Here is a 20,167-nt window from a genome sequence, read left to right on the forward strand (position 1 = left end):
ATCCTTCATCACATGATGGTAGAGTAAAACAGTGATGAAACTCCTCTTCGGAAGATTCGACAGATGCTGTTACCAGTGATGGCATGCTATCAAGCAATGGAGTCAAGCCTGACTCTGGAGCTAGTTTCAAGCTAACGAGATTTGGAGCAGAAATATGAAGGCGGATTTCATTGTCAAAACATCCACCTTTCATGTTAAGGTGTCGTAATGACTGGCAAAAGATACTCGCATAGATGTTACAATCTGTCATCTCTAACACGTCTAACACCTGGCAACTCGAAAGATCCAGAGTCTCTTCAAACTGCATGTGACAAAGCTCTATCCTCTTCAGGTGTGAAGAGACGAGAACCAGGTCGGTTGGGAAGACAGGAGCAGTGACTCGTAGCACCCGAACTTGATGGGTGAATAGCTCCCATGCGACGTCGTTGGTGTGAACTGTCTCTCATGCGACGTCGTTGGCTGTAATCGCTCTCATGCGACATCTTCGTTGGAAAAAATAGCTCCCATGCGACACACCTTTTACGCGGCTAGTTGGCTGTCCGTTAGGCTGAGATTTGGTTAGGACACTGGGGGTTATGTGCTCTGACTGGTGGGGTCCACCTATGGCCACGTAGTCAAGAGTCAACCGTCCACGACTCGACCGGTGACTGTGTGACCGTGCTCGACTCGCCCGTGCTGGACTGGGCGAGCGGCGCCACCATAAGCATCTTCTCCGGCAGTGGTTTCTTCTCCGCGGTGGTGGAGCGCATTTCTCGGCAGCGGCAAAGCTATTGCGAGGTGAGCCCGAAACCCTAGTCCCACTCCCCAGAATTTTGGGGGATCTGTGGCCTCATGCTGCCCTCTGTTTCTTGGCGATTTAGAATCGGGCTCCATTGGATCCGGGGGTTGTTTCTTCTCCGCGGCCCGGTGGTGGAGCGCCTATCCCTGCAGCGGCTATTGCGAGTGAGTATTTTCCAAACACTACTCCCATTCCACTGAATTTTGAATAAATCTGTGGCCTCATGCTGCCCCTGTTGCTTGATTGGATAGGAGATGGAGCGAGGGCTAGATGAGATGGAGCGAGGAGACGGGCTGCCCCGAGGAGACAGTGCTTCAAATCGGTAATGCCACCCTCTTTTCTTGGCGATTTAGAATCGAACTCGATTTGGTAGTGACTGCCGCCGCTGCCTGCCATTGACAAAACAGGGGAGGTTCAGGTTCTGCCACCACATTCGCAATTATAGTGGAATTTTTTCCCTGTAAAGCCAAGCTCAGTGATGGCAGTGTCCAAGACATTGATAGAGATACCACCGTGAGGTTGGATGTCGATTTTGCAGATGTTGATCCGCAGGAACTGGAGATCATGAAGGAGAAGGCCGTGGGCAATTTGGTGGAGAGAATTGGGGAGAGTATTGTTTGGGGTCCAGAACAAGAGGTATCTCTGCAACGTTTTGATAACTATAATGGTGAATATGTGAGAATTGAAGATGGAGAATCCATGGTTGCTGAAATTGATCAGCAAGGAGGATGGGCAAGCAAACAAGTAACATTTTATGCAGAGCTAATTGATCTGCAAACTCATTCCAGAGTTGGTTATGTGCCATCAAAGATGGCTGCACAGATGGAAGATGATGAGTGGGTTTCACAAAAGAAGATGTTGGCATTGCTGACTGAACCGACTATAGTAGCTGAAGATACTGGGATTGATGCAGATGGAGAGGAGGGAACCCATGGTGCTAGGAAGATTGTTGTTGACTGGAATGTAGTAGAGTTGAATGAAAAAACAGATTTGGTCATTACACCAATATCTGACATTGATATGGCCGAAATGTTTGGCATTCAAGTTGATGACAAAGATAAGGAGAAGGATGACAGTTCTTTGCCAGCTGAAGGTAACACAGGCCCTAGAAATGCAAATGAGGATGAAGAACACCTGATGAGAGAGGCTGCAGATGATGTGGATGATGCAGATGATAATGAGCTGGTTTGTTTGTATGACAAAGAGAACCCAGTTATTGAGGTGGGAAAGTTGTGGCCAAGCATGAAGGAGTTTAGGATGTCTTTCAGGACCTATGCAGTGAAAAAAGAGTTTGATGCCAAGACTATGTGGACTGATCGAAAGAAATTTATGCTCGGTGCAAAGGTTATGATGGTGATGGCAATCCTTGCAAATGGTACTTGTCTGCCAGACTACAACCTGATGGAAGTACAGTAAGGGTAAATCAAATACCACACCAGCATACATGTATGACCACTTCACAGAGAGTTTCAAAGATGACATCACAGCTTTGGGTTACAGAGAAGATTACTCCTATTTTAGCCAAGACTCCAAACACTACTGCAAAGAGGCTTAAAGTTGACTTGGAGAAGTTGTACCCCATCCAGCTGCAATATACCACAGTGTGGAAAGCAAAACAAAGGGCCATGAAATCATTGTATGGTGACTGGGCAAATACATTTAGGATGTTGTATAGTTTTAAAGCAGAGGTGGAGAAGAGGTCACCTGGGAGTGTAGTGGAGATAGATACAGAGGTAACAGAGGATGGCAAGGTTTTATTCAGCAAGTTTTTTATGTGTTTGAAGCCTTGCATAGATGGATTCAAAGCAGGTTGTCGTCCATATTTGAGCATAGACTCATCTTTTTTGACTGGAAAGTGGAATGGTCAGTTGGCTGCATGCAATGCTCTAGATGGACACAACTGGATGTTCCCAATTGCAATAGGAATGTTTCAATCAGAGACAGAGGCATCATGGATATGGTTCATGATGTAACTGAAAAGATGCATAGGGCCAGTTTCTCCTTTGGCCATCCACACAGATGCATGTAAAGGGTTGGAAAATGCAGTAAAAAGTGTTTTCCCCCATGCTGAGCAGAGGGAGTGCTTTGGACATATGTGGATGAATCTGATAAAAAAATTCAGAGGAGATGAATTTGGGCGCATGTGGCCAGCAGCAAGATCCTACACCAGACAGACACATTCCTATCACCTTGGTAAGATATTGGCATCATGTAGTGATAATGAATTTGCTTCATGGTTGAACACCCACCATTCTCTGTTGTGGTATAGATCAGGTTTTAATACTGCCATAAAATGTGATCATATCAATAACAACTTGGCAGAAAGTTTTAACAACAAAGTGAAGCATTTGAAAGACTTGCCTGTGCATGACATGGTGGACCAAATAAGAATCATGATCATGCGTTTGTGGGAGTTGAGAGGAAAAATTGCTAATATTTTGGAAGGGGACAAGCTTCCAGCAGTGGTACAACAGGTGATCAACAGGAGTAGAAATCTTTCACATCTATCTGTTGAGAAATCTTCCTTGTGGGGTGCTGAAGTTAGAGATACAAAGAGTGGCAAGAGGCATGTGGTAAATACTGAGTTGCATGAGTGCACTTGCCAAGAGTGGAAACACACTGGAAAACCATGTGAGCATTCCATACTTTTTTTGGCATCTAAACCCAGGTTAAATATGCACCCATATTTGCATGAGTATTATTCAGTACAAAAATTCAAAGCTGCATATGCAAGTCCAATTCCTGCACTGACTGACCAATCTCAGTGGCCTGAGGTGGAAATAGAATTTACCTTGTGTCCCCCTGTCACTAGAAGAAAGGCTGGGAGGCCTAAACAGAGCAGATTCAAAGCTTGGTTTGAGAAAGGTGGTTGTAGTAAGAAGGGGAAAAAGGAAAAGGAAAAGAATGATAAGCCCAAAAGGGCTCAAAAAGGTAACAAAAATAGGTGCAAGTTGTGTGAGGTACTTGGGCACAGAATTGGTTCATCCAAGTGCATCTACACTCCTCAGAGGCCAAAGTATGTTTATGTTACTGTTTTTGCAAGTTTTTGATTTTGCTACTTGTTCTAGTATCTAACCAAGTCAAATGCTTTATTTTTTAGGAGGAAGCATGCAGAAAAAGCCCCACCGCTTGTTGTTGAACAATGCTGGCCAGTGAAAAAAGCAAGACTCAGTGGCTATAGAAGGAAGAGCACTAAGCAGATAATGTTTGGTGACAAAGATATGGAGCTAACTGAAACTGTTACTGCTGAACATGAGCTAAGTGTTTGTGTTTTGGACGATGTGATGCATACTGAATCTGTTTTGCAGACGCTAGGGCAATCTGAAACTGTTGCAGATGAAGCAACTGTTGTGCTGCCATTCGAATCTGCTTTGACAACTGTGTTGCCATGTTTGGAGGTTGTGCTGCCAAGTGTTGAGTTGCAAACTGAAGTAGTTGAACAATGTGTGCCATCTACTCAATCTGCAGAAGTGCAAACTGAAGAAGTGAGACATGGTCAGGTGCAAAAGTTGAGGGGGCCAAAAAGCAAGAGCATCAGCATCAACAAACTATGCGCCGTGGAACCAAACGGTGGAAAAAAGCAGAAGAAATCGAGTGGTAGAAAGAAGCAAAAGAAATAGAGTCGAAAACATTCAAATTTGATGTGAAAACTTAAGTTTGTTGTCATTTGATGTGAAAACTTATGTTCTTTCATGTGATAACTTATGTGCTATGATGTTGATTTGACTTGAAATAAAATTCAAATTTGAACCGATATTCAAATTTGAACCTATCTTCAATATTTTTTGAGTTCATTTGTTTGTTCTGTGCTGTTGCATCGTTTTATGTACTACTATGCACTTTAGTTCATAAATCCAACCCTTTTTGTGAATTCCAACTCATAGTCACGTACAATGTTGTCCAAACAGGCTCCAAAGTAAGGGAAAACGGCCCCATTTCTAAGCAAGTTTTTTTCGACCTTCTCAAAATCACCCAAAAAAGATTTTCTTAGCTTATATTATACCTATATAGGATCAATACGAAGTCTCGCCTTTTTTGAATAAGTATTCATATTATTTAATTTATTTTTGAAAAAACACCCTTTAATACAAAGTTAGCAATAAAACAAGTTTAAAAATTTTAAATGCAAAAATAACTTCAGATCCTCCTTAGTCACTCTAAAATGAAGCTAAGGTGATGTTTTTGATTTTTTTGCATCTTCAAAACCTCAAACCCTCTTCTCACTCCTGTGAACTCCATGCAACCTCAGTCGAGATAGTCCAATTTGTGAAGGTTTTTTCAAGCAAAGATCATTAGATCAAGTTTATCATTTTATATCATAACTATGTAACATAAAAAGGCTATATGCGCAGGTTTTTCATTTTTTAGATTTTTTTTGAATTAGTTATACACATTTGAATGTTCGGTCAAACCTTTCAAAACCCCGTTGACTGCCTCCAAACCCCATGTAACCCTAGCACCAAACGTCCACCGTTGATCTAACCCTAACGCCAAACTGCGGCCGTCGGATAGGCCTTCTAGAAGGATTCCGTGGGGGCGATCCGTGGGCTCCAATCTGATTGGCCACCGTTTTTTCTCTCTGACGAACAGATAATGTTGAGCGGGGGATCATCTAAGTGACCGTTGGGCCGAGCGGATCGGGCCCGGCAGAGCCTGGCGTGCGTGCGCACGGCCGTCGAGAGGGGGATGGGCTGCATGCGAGAGGGTCAATGACATGTGGGCCATCCCTGTCCCATGCATGCCATGCAACGTCGCAGCCTAGCTATTCTTTGCTCGTGAACACCTAGCCCGCCATTGCATGCACGCATCGACGCAGTAAAGCACGACAGGGGCGCATCGTATAGGTACGTCGCATCTAAGCTATTTTAACAAATGCATGTTTGAACGAGACGGACTCGTCGGTGGTGCAGCTCCTTTTTCAGTGTCACGCGCGGATGAACGAGCCTGTTTCCCACGCGGCGTCACCGCCGATGCAAGTGCACGAAACGATGCAACTCGCCTGTGCTGCCCGTGCCTCTTTGGATGCTCTGGCCGCCGTTTTTTGAATTAATGCCCGCAATTACTTATGCCAGTGCGAACGGAGAAGAGAAAACGATCCAGAAGGCACCGTGTACACATTGACCACAGCTGCAACGCGGCTATAAAAGGGCACCATTTCCTCATCCTCTCACACTCATCTCTCAAGCCTCCTCCCCTTCTTCTTTTCGAGCCAAATCCACCACTCGAGCCACCATGCAGTTCAACAGCCCTACCTACCGTCGCCCTCGCACCGTGCCGGAGAGGCAGTACCCTGCCGGAGTCGTCGTCGAGAATAGCCTGAGGGTGTGGGCCATCTCTAGGTGGAGGGGCCCTAGAGAGTTGGCTCGCTTCTTCCTCCAAGCCGGCTACCGCCACCTCCCTCCGGGCACTCCGCCCATGTTCCACCTCCACGAGCAGTACGATGGCAACGCCAACGGCCTCATCATCGGCCTCCACGTCACCTTCACCAACCCTTACGACGCTCACCACCTCCTCGGCCAGGTGTTCTGGTGTGGATGCGAGTTTATCGCGTTCACGACCTACAACATCTTCACCAACCTCCACCACATCTTCCCTCACCCCAACGGCATGCACAGCCTCCCCTACCAGATGCCGGAGAACGACGAGTGAGGGGCCCAAGGAGGAGGGGCCAAGGAGTGGCAAGGAGGAGGGGCCAAGGAGTTGTTCAAGTGCGAGTCTTCTATCTATCTAGTTTGTGTTTGTGTTTGTGTTGGTTCGGGTGTGTGTGTGCCCGTGTCTTCTATATATCTAGTTTTAATTATTTTACTTTCATGTTTTATGAACTATATGTAGTGGGGGGATGCCCCTCTATATGTTCTATCTATCTATGCTACTAGGATACCCGATGCCCCTCTATCTATCTATATGTTTTTTCGGTCCTAAAGTTTCTCCATTGCATTTTATTTATGTGGCCATGTGTACTAAAAAATGCACTAAAACATGATCCAATCATAGAAGTTGTTGTTAGCACGTGTCTAGTTAATTATCTTCCTTTTATGTTTTATGCACTATATGCAATAAAAATGGCGCTTCGTTGAAATAAACTAGAACCAAACAAATGCAACTTTTTGGTTCACAAAGACTACAAGTTAGACTGCTAACTAGAACCAACCTTTTGTTTTAGCCGAAACAACACGGGACCCTACAATCGGACACGATAGCTTATGCATAAAAATAGCTCAAATAATTATCAGATGAGTTATCTAAAAAAAGGTGAAGGCAGGAAACTTAAAATTTGTAAAATAACCTAAAGCCGAAAAGATATATTGATGTCAATGACCGTGTGCACTTTTTTTGCACTAGCTACACTTCTTTTATCAACGGGCCTGGGTATGTTCTATTCGGCCCGGGCCCTGCGTAACTTCTATATGGGCCTGGCCTTTTCGGGCAACTGTGGGACGATTTTTTTTTCTTTTCCTCCCTCTACCACTGAAACTGAAACTGATGACTAACTAAAGAACTGAAAAAACAAAACAGAGTGAAGAAGACATGCCGAATTCGTACAGCGCAACACTTTTATTCAAATGTACATATCATTACGATTACAAATGATGCCCAATCTATTCACTTACGACTAATTATCATCACATAAACAAATGCGAGACCAATTACACAAACATAAAAAAGTGCGGCCATCAGCCCCATCAAATTGCCCTGCTTCTGCAATTCGATGAGTTTCTTCATCTGCTTGTTCAGCTTCTTCAGCTCTGCCGTCACTTCTTCAGCACCAATGGAAGGGCGGGCGCCCCCGATGGAATTGCCAGATCCAGGGGCCCCGGATCCAGATGCGCCCGATCCAAACTTGCCCAACTTCTCCGCCTCCAACGGTAAATCGAGCTCCCCTGATGCACCCTCCAGTTGAATCCGCTCTATGTACTCATCTAGCCACTCAAAATGGGTGCATTGCTTCAATTTCTGAAATCGGAAAGATGAACCCTAAATCCCAAATCCGATGGGGAAAAATGGGCAAATATGAAATTGGGAGACAAAAACCAAAATTGGCATATTGAGAAGTAAAATCTCACCTTTCCCTGCTCTGGTTTGCTCTCGCATTTCACGAATTCCCGCCCAAGGTTGCCATTCTTGTCGGTCGTTGTGACTAGCCGCTTCAGGGGTGCGATACGTGGGCATGCAGGGCATCTTGTCATGGGCACTGCGCCATAGCGCGGCCATGAGCGGCGGGAGGCTGAAGCGGAGCTCGACATTGCTAGGTCGCGGCCCGGAACGGCGTTGCTGCGCGTCGTCGCCGGAGAAAAAGAACAACAACGGTCGGGGAGGGGGAGGGGGGAGGATGGGCTCGGGTGCTGCACGGCTCGGGGCACGGCTCGGTGTCCTCTTGTACCAATGCTGACCTGGATAAGTTAGTGGGTCCCACGCTGTGGGTCCCGCTCACCTGACCAATGCTGAGTTGGATAAGTTAGTGGGTCCCATGCTGTGGGTCCCGCTCACCTGATTCGAGTTTTAAACATGTGTCTTTGGATTAGGCAGCAGTGCCGCATGGGAGCTATTTTGTCCAACGAAGATGTCGCATGAGAGCGATTACAACCAACTACGTCGCATGAGAGACAATTCACACCAACGACATCGCATGGGAGCTATTCACCCGAACTTGATGCAACAAAGCATACCGGAGCCACGGCGCAATGCGATCGGATGCCTCCTCGCAAAAAGCTAACGGATCCTCTGTATCCGAATCCTCGTACGCATCACAGATGTCACATACGTTCAATGGCGCCGGGTTACGGAGGCGCAGCAGCTCATCCACGAACTTGTAGGAGTCAGTCGCAAGGTCATCCACGATGCGTAGGGCAGGCACGGACTTCCAGAGCATGCTCCAGCGCCTAGCGAGCAAGCATGTGCGCACGGCTTCGCGGGAGAGCAAGAAGGACATCACATGCTGGAGGAGCTCATCGGGGAGGGCGCTGATGCGGTCCTTGCCACTGGCCAGCGCCCTTTCCATGTTTCCCTCGTTACGAAGACTCATGGACCTTGTGCTGACCATGTCGCCTCCACCAAGGCTGCCGAGCTATTAGGTACATAGCGTCAGTGAGAGGAAGCAACCAGATGGGGAATAGGCAGAGAAACCAAGATTATCACGTATCACCACATCCCCTGGTCCGCAGCAGCTCGTCCCAGGAATTGAACACAGTGTATTCAAAATTAGAATTCTTTTTATTGGAAGCCTAGCCTTCCTTTTGGCAGGTATAACCAATTATAGCAGCATATTATACTAGTTCTAAACTGTATGAAAGATATCGCATAATATGTTATATTCATAAAAATTGATCATCACTTGGTATTTTTCAACATATAGGCGTAAAAATTGTGGAGTACTATTCTTTATATATAGATAATAATGCTCACTGTAACAAATTCAAAATTTATTAACATTCTTACATTGCAAATTTAGATGGAAAATTGCAAATTCTCATGTCTAAATAATTCATAGCCGACTACAAACGAGTTCTAATTTCACTATAAATAAATAGACAGACAAGTGTTGAAGCTAACTTAGTTTTGTACACATGTGAATAGACAGACATGTGTTCAAACTAATTTCACCATTATAATTAAAAAAGACTACATGTTCTAATTTCGCCATTATAATTAAATAGACAGACAAGTGTTTAGCAGTACAAGAAGAAAACCGTGCCCCTATCGATGAATTCAGTTCGACTAAGAAATAAGAATTGTCATGAGTGGAGAGGCCCCAGTTTCAGAAGTGATGGATTAATACATCTAATTTGCATATATATTATACCTGAATCTGTGGGTTGTTGGTTTCAAACTGAATCAATGTGTGCTGCCCGCTGCCGACTGCAGGGATCAGAACCAAAGTGAGCGGGGATGGATTAGTCCCGTCGGCGGCGGTCTGCGCCGCCGTGCACACATCGGATCGTGGAGCAGGGGATGGCAACAGCCCTGGCCGTGGCCGCCTGACGGCTCACCTCTCGCGTGGGAACAGAACAGGGGCAGGGAGGTGCTGGGGGGCGGTTCGTCTCCTGGATCTGATAGATGGATACTTTTTTGGGGGCGATGATGGACTGATCATGGTGTCATCTGCGTGCGCTACAGCCATTTGGGCCAATGGGCCAACTCGTGGAGTGGAGGGAAAGCCTCTGTTTTGGGCTGAAATACTTTGACCTAGTGTACAGTTTCGTTTTTCCATATATACCTAGTTTTTTGGTAAAAGTAATGGGTATTGAACTGCGGGCAATATAGAGAGCTTTTTTTTTGCAAGATAGAGAGAGCTTTTTTTTGCGAGATAGAGAGAGCTTTATTCAAACGAAGGCGTTCTCCTGACGGTCAGCCAATAGGCTGGTCAAGAGGAAGCCGGGAGTGTCCTCGAGCCAGCTATCAATCACATTCAATGTGCAAGCACGGTTGGCACATAGATGCGCTGGAACGTTTGCTGGCCGGATTATATGTTGAATTACAAAAAGAGAAAAATCACTAGTAAGCTCTCCAATTTCAACTAAGATAGGGGCCACAATAGAACGGGAACTGTGACGAGTGTTCTAGAGATAAACCATCTCCAGGCAGTTCACCTTCATTATCGCATGCGTGTAACCTCGAAGTTTGGCAAAAAGCACACCATCACGCAACGCCATTGCCTCGGCGATAAGAGCATCCGTAACACCAATGTATGGCTTGCACCATGCACCCAACAGTCTATTACTAGACCTTGCCACCCTTGAATTGCATACCCTTGAATTGCATACCCTTAAGCGTATGGCCTTTGTAGGCAGTTGCATACTTTATAATTCTCTTTCTTGGCGTGTTTGTGCAGAGAAACATCCATTCATACATTTATGCTCCAAATCACGGTGTTGGCCAATCACCTGAACGGGAGGGACACTCATGTCCGACATATCAAGATATACGGGCCACAACCGTAAGTTGAATACTTTACAAGCAGCCAACCTACCATCTATTTGCATTCCGTAACACAAGAATACATGGTCAATAATTTCTACCTTTTCCTTGATGAGAAAGGTTAAATCCAAGCACCGCCAGTTTAGATGTAAAAATAGTACTTAGATGTTGATTTTACGTGCGAATAACAGACAGTTTGTACACACTAATGAGTAATGACCCTGATTTAAATAGATACTTAAGTCTCGTGTTTTTTACTTAGACAGGTCTTGTTATCTTGTGTTTCAGGAACCCTGTGCCCCACCAGCCTTTTCACTTCATATCCAGGGAATGCATAATGTATTCCACCATCAGGTGAGAATGAGATTCCCTGAACCCTCGCCGCCTCGTGTGGGAGGGATCATCCTCTGTCAAGGTGCAGACCTTGATTGTGGCCTGCGCGCTTTTGTAAGTACGCTGACATGGACTAAGTAGCTGATGAAGTATTCAGCCTATGTTATCGTGGATCGAGTTGCCGCTGAAGCATCATCAGGGTGTCTCTCTCTCTGAACATCTACCATGTAGCTGATCTTGTAGGCATTTCCTATTTGGCGCAGCGTCTGTGGCATCCGTAAATGGGCCAGCCCATCTAGGCGCCAGTTGACGATTTCTTTTTTTGAAAATTCTATGAACTTTTTTGAATATCGATGAATCTTTTTAAATTTCAACACCTTTTTCAGACTGATGAACGTTTTTAAATTTGATGAACATCTTTTTGAAAATGGCTGAACTTTTTTTAGATTTATGAACTTTTTTTCAGTTCAATAAACTTTCTCTAAAAATAAATGAACCTTTTTCAAATTTCTATGAACTTTTTTCAAATTTCATGAACTTTTTTTAAAAAAATAATGAACTTTTTCTAAATTGGATGAACTTTTTCAATTTGAATGAATTTTTTAGATTGATGATCTTTTTTCAAAATTTATGAACCTTGTTTTTAAAATGGATGAACCTTTTTTCTTTAAACCTTTAAACCTTTTTTGATTTCATATTTTTATTTTCGTAACATAGAAAATCAAAAAATAAAACTATGGCAGCACGCTAGTGGGCCGGCCCATGTAGCAGCGCTGCAGGCGCCGGATCTTTAACGGGCGCCTGCAGCGCTGGATAGGAGCTCCCGATCTTGTATCCCATTCCATCAGGGGAGAAGAAGTTTTTTACTATCTTTGAGGGTATAACATTAGGCCTGGGTCACAGCCCACTAGCTTGCTCCGTGCTGGGCCAAGACAGGCAGCCCACGAACTAAACTGACTCGAGAGAAGCCTGCTGACGAACAAAACCCCTTCCCAGTTGCCGCCGTTCGTCTAGCCGTCGAAGAGTGTCGCCACCGCCGCCACTCGTCCAGGAGGGCAGTGACTCTGCTGCTCGTCTAGGAACCCCGACGACCCCGCATCGCCACTCGCCCAGAGGTGTTGTTGCTCGTTCAGGAGGGTTGCTGCCCGCCCATCCAGCCACTGCCAATCGCAACACCTGTCGTCTCCGGTTGTAGCTCCCGCCGCAGACATGTATTTGAAAAAAAATGTAGGCATCCCAACATATATTTGAAAAGTGGGCCTGCTCCCGTTATGTATGAGAAAAACTAGGCATTCGAGCATATATTTGAAAAAAAATGTTAATCTTGTGTTTCAAAAATGTTAAACATCTATAACAAAATGTTCCCGATGTCCTTGTATGAGAAAAAAAGTTGACATCAAAATATATATTTCAGAAAATGTTAATCATGTATTTCGAAAATATTAAATGTGTATAAAAATGAAAAAAAACATGCAAGGGTTTGTGACATGGTGATAAACTGTATTGACATTGTGTTCTACATCGTATGTTCACGGTAAATAATTTATATGTATATCTCATCATTAGTCCGTGGCAACCCACGGGCACTCAACTAATAGTATCTAAAATGCCACCGAATCTAGCACTAATACATATCTTCGTCTCTTGCATTGGATACCATGGGTGTTAAATGATGGAGATATGTAAAAATCTAAAATGTCACTTAATCTAGCAGTAATGCACATCTCGGTCTCTTGCATTGGATACCGTGGGTGTTAAATGATCGAGATACACTACACCACAACCCTTGATTGGGGCAATTAACTGCCCGCAAAAATATTATAGCAAAGGCAAATCATCTGCCGGGAATTGTTCTACTGCCGGTAAAAGTACTTAATGGCAGACAAACTGCCGGCAGATATCCAGCAACTAGGGCACTTACACTGCCGGGAACAATGCTTCACTTCTTAGGATAGAGTATGTGCCGTTACAAATGAAACAGGGCACTGTATCTGCCGGGGATTATGATGGGCCGGACCGAACGAATATTGGCCCATACGAGTGATGGCACGTAAGAGCGCGCGAGAAGCAAAATTTTCGGTCCAAAAGGATAAAATCCCCAAACTCCATCTCAGATCGAAATCGACCGGCCCGTCCACCTCCTCCAAGACCTAGCCGCCTCCTCGACCACCCTCCTCCGCCGCCGCCATCACCGCCGCCCACCCTTCGCGGCTGCCGAGCGCCCTCCACCACATCCCTGTGCCAGATCCATCCCAGACCATGACGCCGACCACCGTCCACCACACCCCAGCGCCAACTCCCTCACCGACCACGACGCCGAGCACCCTCCGCTGCCCTGACCACGATTCGCCACACACCAGCAACCCCAAGCAGCCAAGCCTCCTCCATGCGTTCTCCCCTGGAATCACCCCCACCAGCTCTGCCGCTTCCAGAAGCTCCTCCCTCGAGCAGCGCCGCCGCTTCCAGGAGCCCCTGCCCGACCAACGTTGATGTTCCAGAAGCTCCTTACCCAAGCAGCGCCTCCTTCTCTAGGAGCCTCAGCGCTACCTCGTCGTCCTCTCCCCCAAGCAGATGCCTGTCCTGCGTTCTTTCCCCTGAGTAGGTCTCGGCTACCTCCGCAGCCCAACCAATGAGATTTCTCCGTGTCTTGTGAGTTTGATTAGTCTCATCTCTGTGATTTGTGAGGTTTGGTTTGTGCACAGAACAACTGCTATAGTTTTGAAAATTTCTTGAATTGTTACTTTGTTAGATAGAAACTACTCCAAAATAGAGTTTAAAGAAATGAGATTCAGACATTAGACTCCAAATGAAGTGATGGTTTAATTGAATGATTAGGTAGAAAATACTCATTGGAGCAACAGTACCAGCTGATATGGTCGTGTTCTGAAAGTAGACCATAACCATACGTGTAGGCTTTTCATAATCCAATATGTTACCTGCAGCTGAGGATTTATGTGGAATACAGATTACTCTATACTTTTATGACCAACTCGTTATTGTTACTCACAACCTTTTCAGTTCAGGCTAGAACAAGAAAGCCAAAGTGTCATGTCTTGCCCCTAAATTTCATTTTGCATAGTCAATAAATTAGAAATGGCTAGTACGGTAATACCTTTAATAACAGGAATGTGAATTTTGTAAGCTAGCTAGGCCATACATGCACTTCCATCTCTGTCATACAAGTTGGGCAAACTTTGTGTTTGGATATGTACTGCACTAATTGATATAGGTAATTATATTCTTGATGCTACACGAGGTTTGTCTCCTTTTATCGCCTGCTAATTGATGATTGGTGATTATAGTAGGGCATGGATGCTGATTTATTTATTTTTTGCTAAGAGTTTGTATCATGTGCCTTTCTGTTCTCATAGTGAAATGACAATGGTGCCAATATGGTATAAGAATTATGATGCTTTAAATGCTGATAGGGCCATTTACGTCCTCTGATTCGTTGCCCGAGCAGATCTACAGCATCCTCTACTTCTTAACTGATGGTGACATTTCTTTGCTATTCCTACAATATAGATAAATGATATTCTACTATTAGTTTTCCATTTCCTGAAACGACACCTTTCAGTTCACTATTCTGCTGTGCTAGATTGCATTCCTTGTCGGTATTGTATTTCTTGTTGCTTGTAGCAGATACGACTGGTATGCATTTTGTTATTATTTTTTTCTTTAATAGAAGGCAAGCTGGGGACTGGTCCATTTGCAAAAGCAGCAATGCAACCACAAGCAAGCTGAGGAGGTAATATATATGTTTCTCTTGGCTATTGCTACGTGATACTATTTCTTTGTTGTTTGACTTTGGAAGGAACCAATTGATCCATTTCTGTTCAGATTAATTTCTGGTGTATACTAGTGTAGTATCAGTTATCAGTATATCAACTGCTTATAAGATGCATTTTAATTTTTAAGATTTTGCACCCTATTTCTGCCGGATACTTCTTTCATGGCTACTGTACCAAAATATGTGCATAATACTTACATTGATGACACTTTCTAAATGCAACAGTATATACTTATGTTACAAATAAAAAATAATATATATATTTCTTTCGGAAGTACTATATAATTCTTTAATTGCCAAACAGTATACGTCATCTCAGTATCTCATTGAACACCGGCCAGTAAATAACTACTGATTTGAGTCATTACAGAAATCATGTTACAAACCACTAGCTACATAGTACAATGGTACAGATGAAAGGGCACAAATGCTCACAGCCTTCAGTTTGCCAAGGCATTTCTGTTTTGTTAGCAGCCCAAATATTTAGTAAATACAGTGTGCTTCATTAACATCTCCTCTCCTCTCCTGCTTATGCAAACAGAATGGTCGTTCGGATGGCGAGTGTGTTTGCTTGCGCAATGTTGATTTACATATATTTTGATTATAGAAACCAAGTCATCATACAAAAACCAAAAAAATAAATCCCTTTCTTCTTGAAGATGCCGCCATCTTTCTTCTTCTATTCTGTTCTCTTTTCCTTGCTCCTCTCTTTATGATGCTTCATCTTATACTTTATGTCCTGTTCTCTTTTACTTTGTTCTGCTTGCTCCTTAACAAAAGCATGGAACCAGGAACTGAACAGTTACTCCCCATTAATAGAACCCAAAATATGTCCTTTTTTGCTGCGTTATGTGATTCATGTTAGTAGTGGGATTTGTTGCTTTTGCACAACACGCCACACGTTCAACATTTTGTGCTTGTCTTTGGATAGATATGCCAACTGCCTAGCTGAGAAGCCACTGACTATTACAAGTACATAGTTCTAGTAAGGGACAGTGAATTGTACATGTTCCTGTTTTGTCATATTTGCCCATGGAAGATTTTTGTATGCGCAGTGCAAATAATTCTTGTTTGATCAAATTATGTAATATTGCCTCATGCTTGCTGTGATGATGAAGTGCTGCACATATGGGAGTTTTATTTAAAATCCAACATGTCCAAATTGTTAATGTGTCAGATTTAAAATCTGAAATAAGAGCTTCATTTTGAATTTTTGATCTGTTGCAGGTGCCTCAAAGATACACAAGTTGATCTACAGGCTGCCCTGAAGATTTGGGAGACCTACGACTAAGTTGGTGTAGTGAAATTGTAATAAGCCTTGTTTGTTGAACCTGGAGATATTGGCACGTTTTACGCTCATTTTGTTTTTTGTTTTGGCACATAAGTCACAAGTTTTACTCTCATTTTGATTGTGTTGCACATCCAGAAACATATGTTCTTTTCCTTTTTGTTGCACGTCCTTGTATATTGTTGTCTCATGAATGTATCAAAGGAAAATACATATTTTGTCTATTATGTTTATCGAATGAAGTTTAAGATTTTGGATGAGGCCTATATGTAATGTTGATTGAAGTTTATCTATAAGTTGTATGATCTATCTTGATTGCTTAATCACGCAGTGGTAATACTAAATTATGTATATGTTGCTCAGAACGTTTGCTAGTGAAACATAACGTTATGGCATATAAACTGCCGGGTGACCATATTTGTGCCGGCAGTTTAGCTGCCGGTAACTGTAGTTCCTATGCTAAAACCAGTCTGCCGGGAGAAAACAAACTGCCGGGAAATACATGGGTCATGGCAGAGATACTGCCGTGAAAAATTTATCTGCCGGGAGAAGTTATCCCCGGCAGCCGTTCTTGTGGCAGTTCTATCTGCCGGGAGAACGGCTCTCCTGGCAGTTTGTCTGCCCTCTTAGTGGCTTTCTCCCGGCAGATTATATGCCATTGCATTAGTGTTGTGGTGTAGTGATATGCAAATCTTTCGGCCTGGCTATATACTAATTAATTTGTGATGATCGGAGTTTGTTGCATGATTGCAATGTATCCCCTGCAACATTAATCCGCCGCCCAAACGATATCCGTACGTCAATATATAATGGTGTTGCAATCGGCAGCCACGGCAACCAGATACATAACATGGAGATCACCGTCTCCACCGTGCTGCTGCTTGTTGCCGGTGTGCTAGTCCATGTCCTGCCTACGATGTGCACGGCGGTCCGTGGCTTCAGCCTCCCGCTGGTCGCTAACCACGGCAGGGGCACGTACCGTGTGGACGCCGATGGCTTCATGGTCGTGAACACCACGAGCTCCCACCACCGTCCCTCCCCGACGGCCCCCCTGAGGTACACGTATGGCGTGGCCGTGACCATTGGCACGGGCCGCGGCAAGGGTACCCATTTCCTCGTGCTAGACACGGCCAGCAGCCTGCCGTGGATGCGGTGCGTGCACTGCTTGCCGGTGCAACGACAACGTAGCCCGGTGTTCGACCCTAGCCACTCGAGCAGCTACCGCCCTCTCCATCCGGCGAACCCCCTGTGCCGGACGCCCAACCCCATCCACCCCGTCGGCGACAAGTGCTCCTTCCACCTCCCAGAGGAGGCACACGGCTTCGTCAGCGTCGACACCATCGTTCTGGGTGATCCGACTTTGCCTATCCATGGCATCGCCTTCGGGTGCGCGCAGGCCACCGAGGGGTTCGACACCAAAGGCACGTTCGCAGGCACACTGGGCATGGGCAGGCTGCCTTCCTCCCTTATCATGCAGATCAAGGACCGTGTCGCCTGGCGCTTCTCCTACTGTTTGATCGGCCCAGGTCACAGCCAGGACCGACATGGCTTCATCCGCTTCGGCGCCGACATCCCGGAGCCCTCGCCTCTAGTCCACCATCGCATCAAGATCCTTCCCACGCCGCCACACCACCCGCACGGTGCCGCCGACTCGGCCTACTACGTGAAGCTTCTGGGTGTGAGCCTCAACGGGTCCCCGATCCAGGGTATCCACCAAACTATGTTCGAGCGGCGGCACGACGGGTCAGGTGGGTGCTTCGTGGATGCCGGCACAGAGATCACCCATCTGGTGCCGGCGGCGTACACGCTCGTGGAGGAGGCGGTGGCCCATGTGGTGCAGCAGTGGGGGTACAAGCGTGTGCGTGACCGTGACTTCCACCTGTGTTTCCGGGAGGAGCCCGGGATCTGGTCGCGCATCCCGAGGTTGACGCTTGACTTTGAGGGCCCGCCTACTCGGCACGGGGAGCCCACGCGCGCGCACCCGGAAATCGGCTCCCGGCACCTCTTCTTGAAGGTTGAAAACGAGCAGGTGTTGTGCTTTGGTGTGTACCCCACGACCTCGCGCCACCCGACGGTCATCGGCGCCATGCAGCAGGTGGATACGCGATTCATTTTTGACCTCAGGGCCAACACCATCACCATCCACCCAGAGAGCTGTGAAGCCGACACCGAGCCCACCCCGTTCGAGTGGTGACGAGGCTTGTACCATTCATTAGCTACTCGTTGATCATTAGTCACTCATGTTTAAGACCGTTGTGCACCATCCTTAATCGAGTGGCATGTCAAAATATATAATAAACCATGGAGATTCATGCACAGTCTCCTCCTATTTTTAGTTTCACTTTAGCAATATGTAAGTTGCCTGAAAATTGAATTAGGGCCAGTCGATTTTTCTGACGTTGATTGCTGCTTCAAGATCCGTGCTTCCTTTTTATTTTTGATTTTATTAGGGCCACGCCAAGGGTAATACGAATTCACTAATTAATTCTTCTTTTAAAACATTATTGCTTTGATTTTATTTTTGATTTTATTTATTTTCATTCTTCTTTAAGGGTAACACCAATGCCACTAATTCATTGCTTCTTAGAATTTTTTGCCATAATTGCACTATTGTATGCTTATTCTTGCATATTTTTAATATGCACAATTTTAGTGTATATTTTGTGCAGATTTTTCATTATTTTAGTTTTATTTCTACTTAAAGGGTAAATACCAATGCCTCTAGTTTATTCATCATTACAATACTTCATTATTTTTGTTAGGTTTTAATTTTTATTTGATTTTCTTTCTTTTAAGAGGGTAATACCAAAGCCATTAATTCATTCTTTCTTAGAAAACTTCATATTTTTAGTTCGTTTAGTTTTTGTTTCGTTTCCTTTCTTCTTTAAGGGTATTACCAAAGCCACTAATCCATTCTTTCTTACAAAATTTAATTATCTTGATTTTATTTTAGTTTTTTTTCATGTCCTTTCTTCTTTAAGGGTAATACCAATGTCACAAATTTGTTCTTCCTTTTTTTATAAAAATTCCACTATTATATGCCTATTCTTGCATATTTTTTAAAAGCGCAATTTTCGTGTGTATTGGGTGCAAATTTTGCTATTCTTTGTTTTAGATTGTATTTCTTTGTTTTAGTTTTTATTTCATTTTCTTTCTTCTTAAAGGGTAATACGAAAGCCACTAATTCATTCTTTCTTAGAACACTTCATTATTTTGATTTTTTTAGCTTTTGTTTCATATTGTTTCTTCTTTAAGAGTAATACCAATGCCTCTAATCAATTCTTCTTATGAATATTGTTTTTTGCAAAAAAATCCACTATTATGTGCTTATTCTTGCATATATTAAAAAAGTGCTATTTTCTAAGAAAGAATCCACTATTATGTGCTTATTCTTGCGTATATTTAAAAGCCACAATTTTTTTTACATTGTGTGCAAATTTTCTTATTCTTTGTTTGACACTTCTTTCTTTTGAATGGTAACAGCATGCCACAAATTTATTCCTTCTTGGAAAACTTTTTGTGAAACTTTCATTATTATATGCTTATTCTTGCATATTATGAATAAGCGCAATTTCTATGTAAATTGTGTGCAATTTTTGTATTTATCTTATTTTATTTTTTATTTCTTTTTTTGAAGGGTAATGCCAATGCCACTAGCTCATTCTTTCTTGGAAAACTTCTTTTCTTTTGTTGGACTATGGTTATTTTTGTGCTCTATTGCATTCGATTGCAGGATGTGCCAAAAAGTTGAGAGATTATACAATTTAGATATGATTTTTAGCACATGGGTGTATCTATATAGTAGGTTCTGCTTTATTCATTTCTTTGATCACTTATTCATTTTTGTTAAAGTAGTTGGCCGCAGTGGCGGAGAATGGAAAATAAAAACTAGGTGGGCCAGCCCTAGAGGAGAACACAGAAAAAAAAATAGTCTTGCCTGTGCCTGTGGAGTGTTGCTTGCTAGTGTAGTTTAGCTGATAATACAGTCTTGCAGTTGCATATCGGACTGATCAGCTGGTTCGAGCTAGCTAGCTAATAGTAGCCGACTTTGCGTTTAAAAAAA

At 44.0% G+C, this 20,167-nt stretch overlaps 2 protein-coding genes and 1 long non-coding RNA gene across 6 annotated transcripts; all 3 read left to right on the forward strand.

Annotated features, from left to right (window-relative positions):
- The first annotated feature begins 823 nt into the window (after nucleotides 1–823).
- On the forward strand, nucleotides 824–1,315 carry LOC119318180. The gene is made up of 3 exons (XR_005153991.1): nucleotides 824–942; nucleotides 1,030–1,100; nucleotides 1,186–1,315. It is a non-coding gene; the product is annotated as an uncharacterized LOC119318180 (long non-coding RNA).
- Nucleotides 1,316–13,159: 11,844 nt separating this feature from the next.
- LOC119318389 lies at nucleotides 13,160–16,370 on the forward strand. Of its 4 annotated transcripts, none has more exons than XR_005154096.1 (3): nucleotides 13,160–14,520; nucleotides 14,712–14,774; nucleotides 16,044–16,370. XR_005154096.1 is itself a non-coding variant. In XM_037592945.1 (3 exons), exons 1-3 carry the CDS (start codon nucleotides 13,413–13,415, stop codon nucleotides 16,105–16,107), a joined length of 339 nt encoding a protein of 112 aa, XP_037448842.1. In that variant the 5' UTR covers nucleotides 13,160–13,412; the 3' UTR covers nucleotides 16,108–16,370. The 4 variants fall into 4 exon arrangements, 1 of the variants encoding a protein (XP_037448842.1); XR_005154097.1 differs by having other exon boundaries at nucleotides 13,160–13,628; XR_005154095.1 differs by having other exon boundaries at nucleotides 13,160–13,624; nucleotides 14,455–14,774.
- Nucleotides 16,371–16,954: 584 nt separating this feature from the next.
- LOC119318825 (aspartic proteinase nepenthesin-2-like) lies at nucleotides 16,955–18,298 on the forward strand. Its single transcript, XM_037593404.1, has one exon. The coding sequence runs from the start codon at nucleotides 16,955–16,957 to the stop codon at nucleotides 18,296–18,298; it is 1,344 nt and encodes a 447-aa protein (XP_037449301.1).
- Nucleotides 18,299–20,167: the final 1,869 nt, after the last annotated feature.

This window comes from Triticum dicoccoides, chromosome 6A, assembly GCF_002162155.2.
Source record: "Triticum dicoccoides isolate Atlit2015 ecotype Zavitan chromosome 6A, WEW_v2.0, whole genome shotgun sequence".
Lineage (NCBI taxonomy): Eukaryota > Viridiplantae > Streptophyta > Magnoliopsida > Poales > Poaceae > Triticum > Triticum dicoccoides.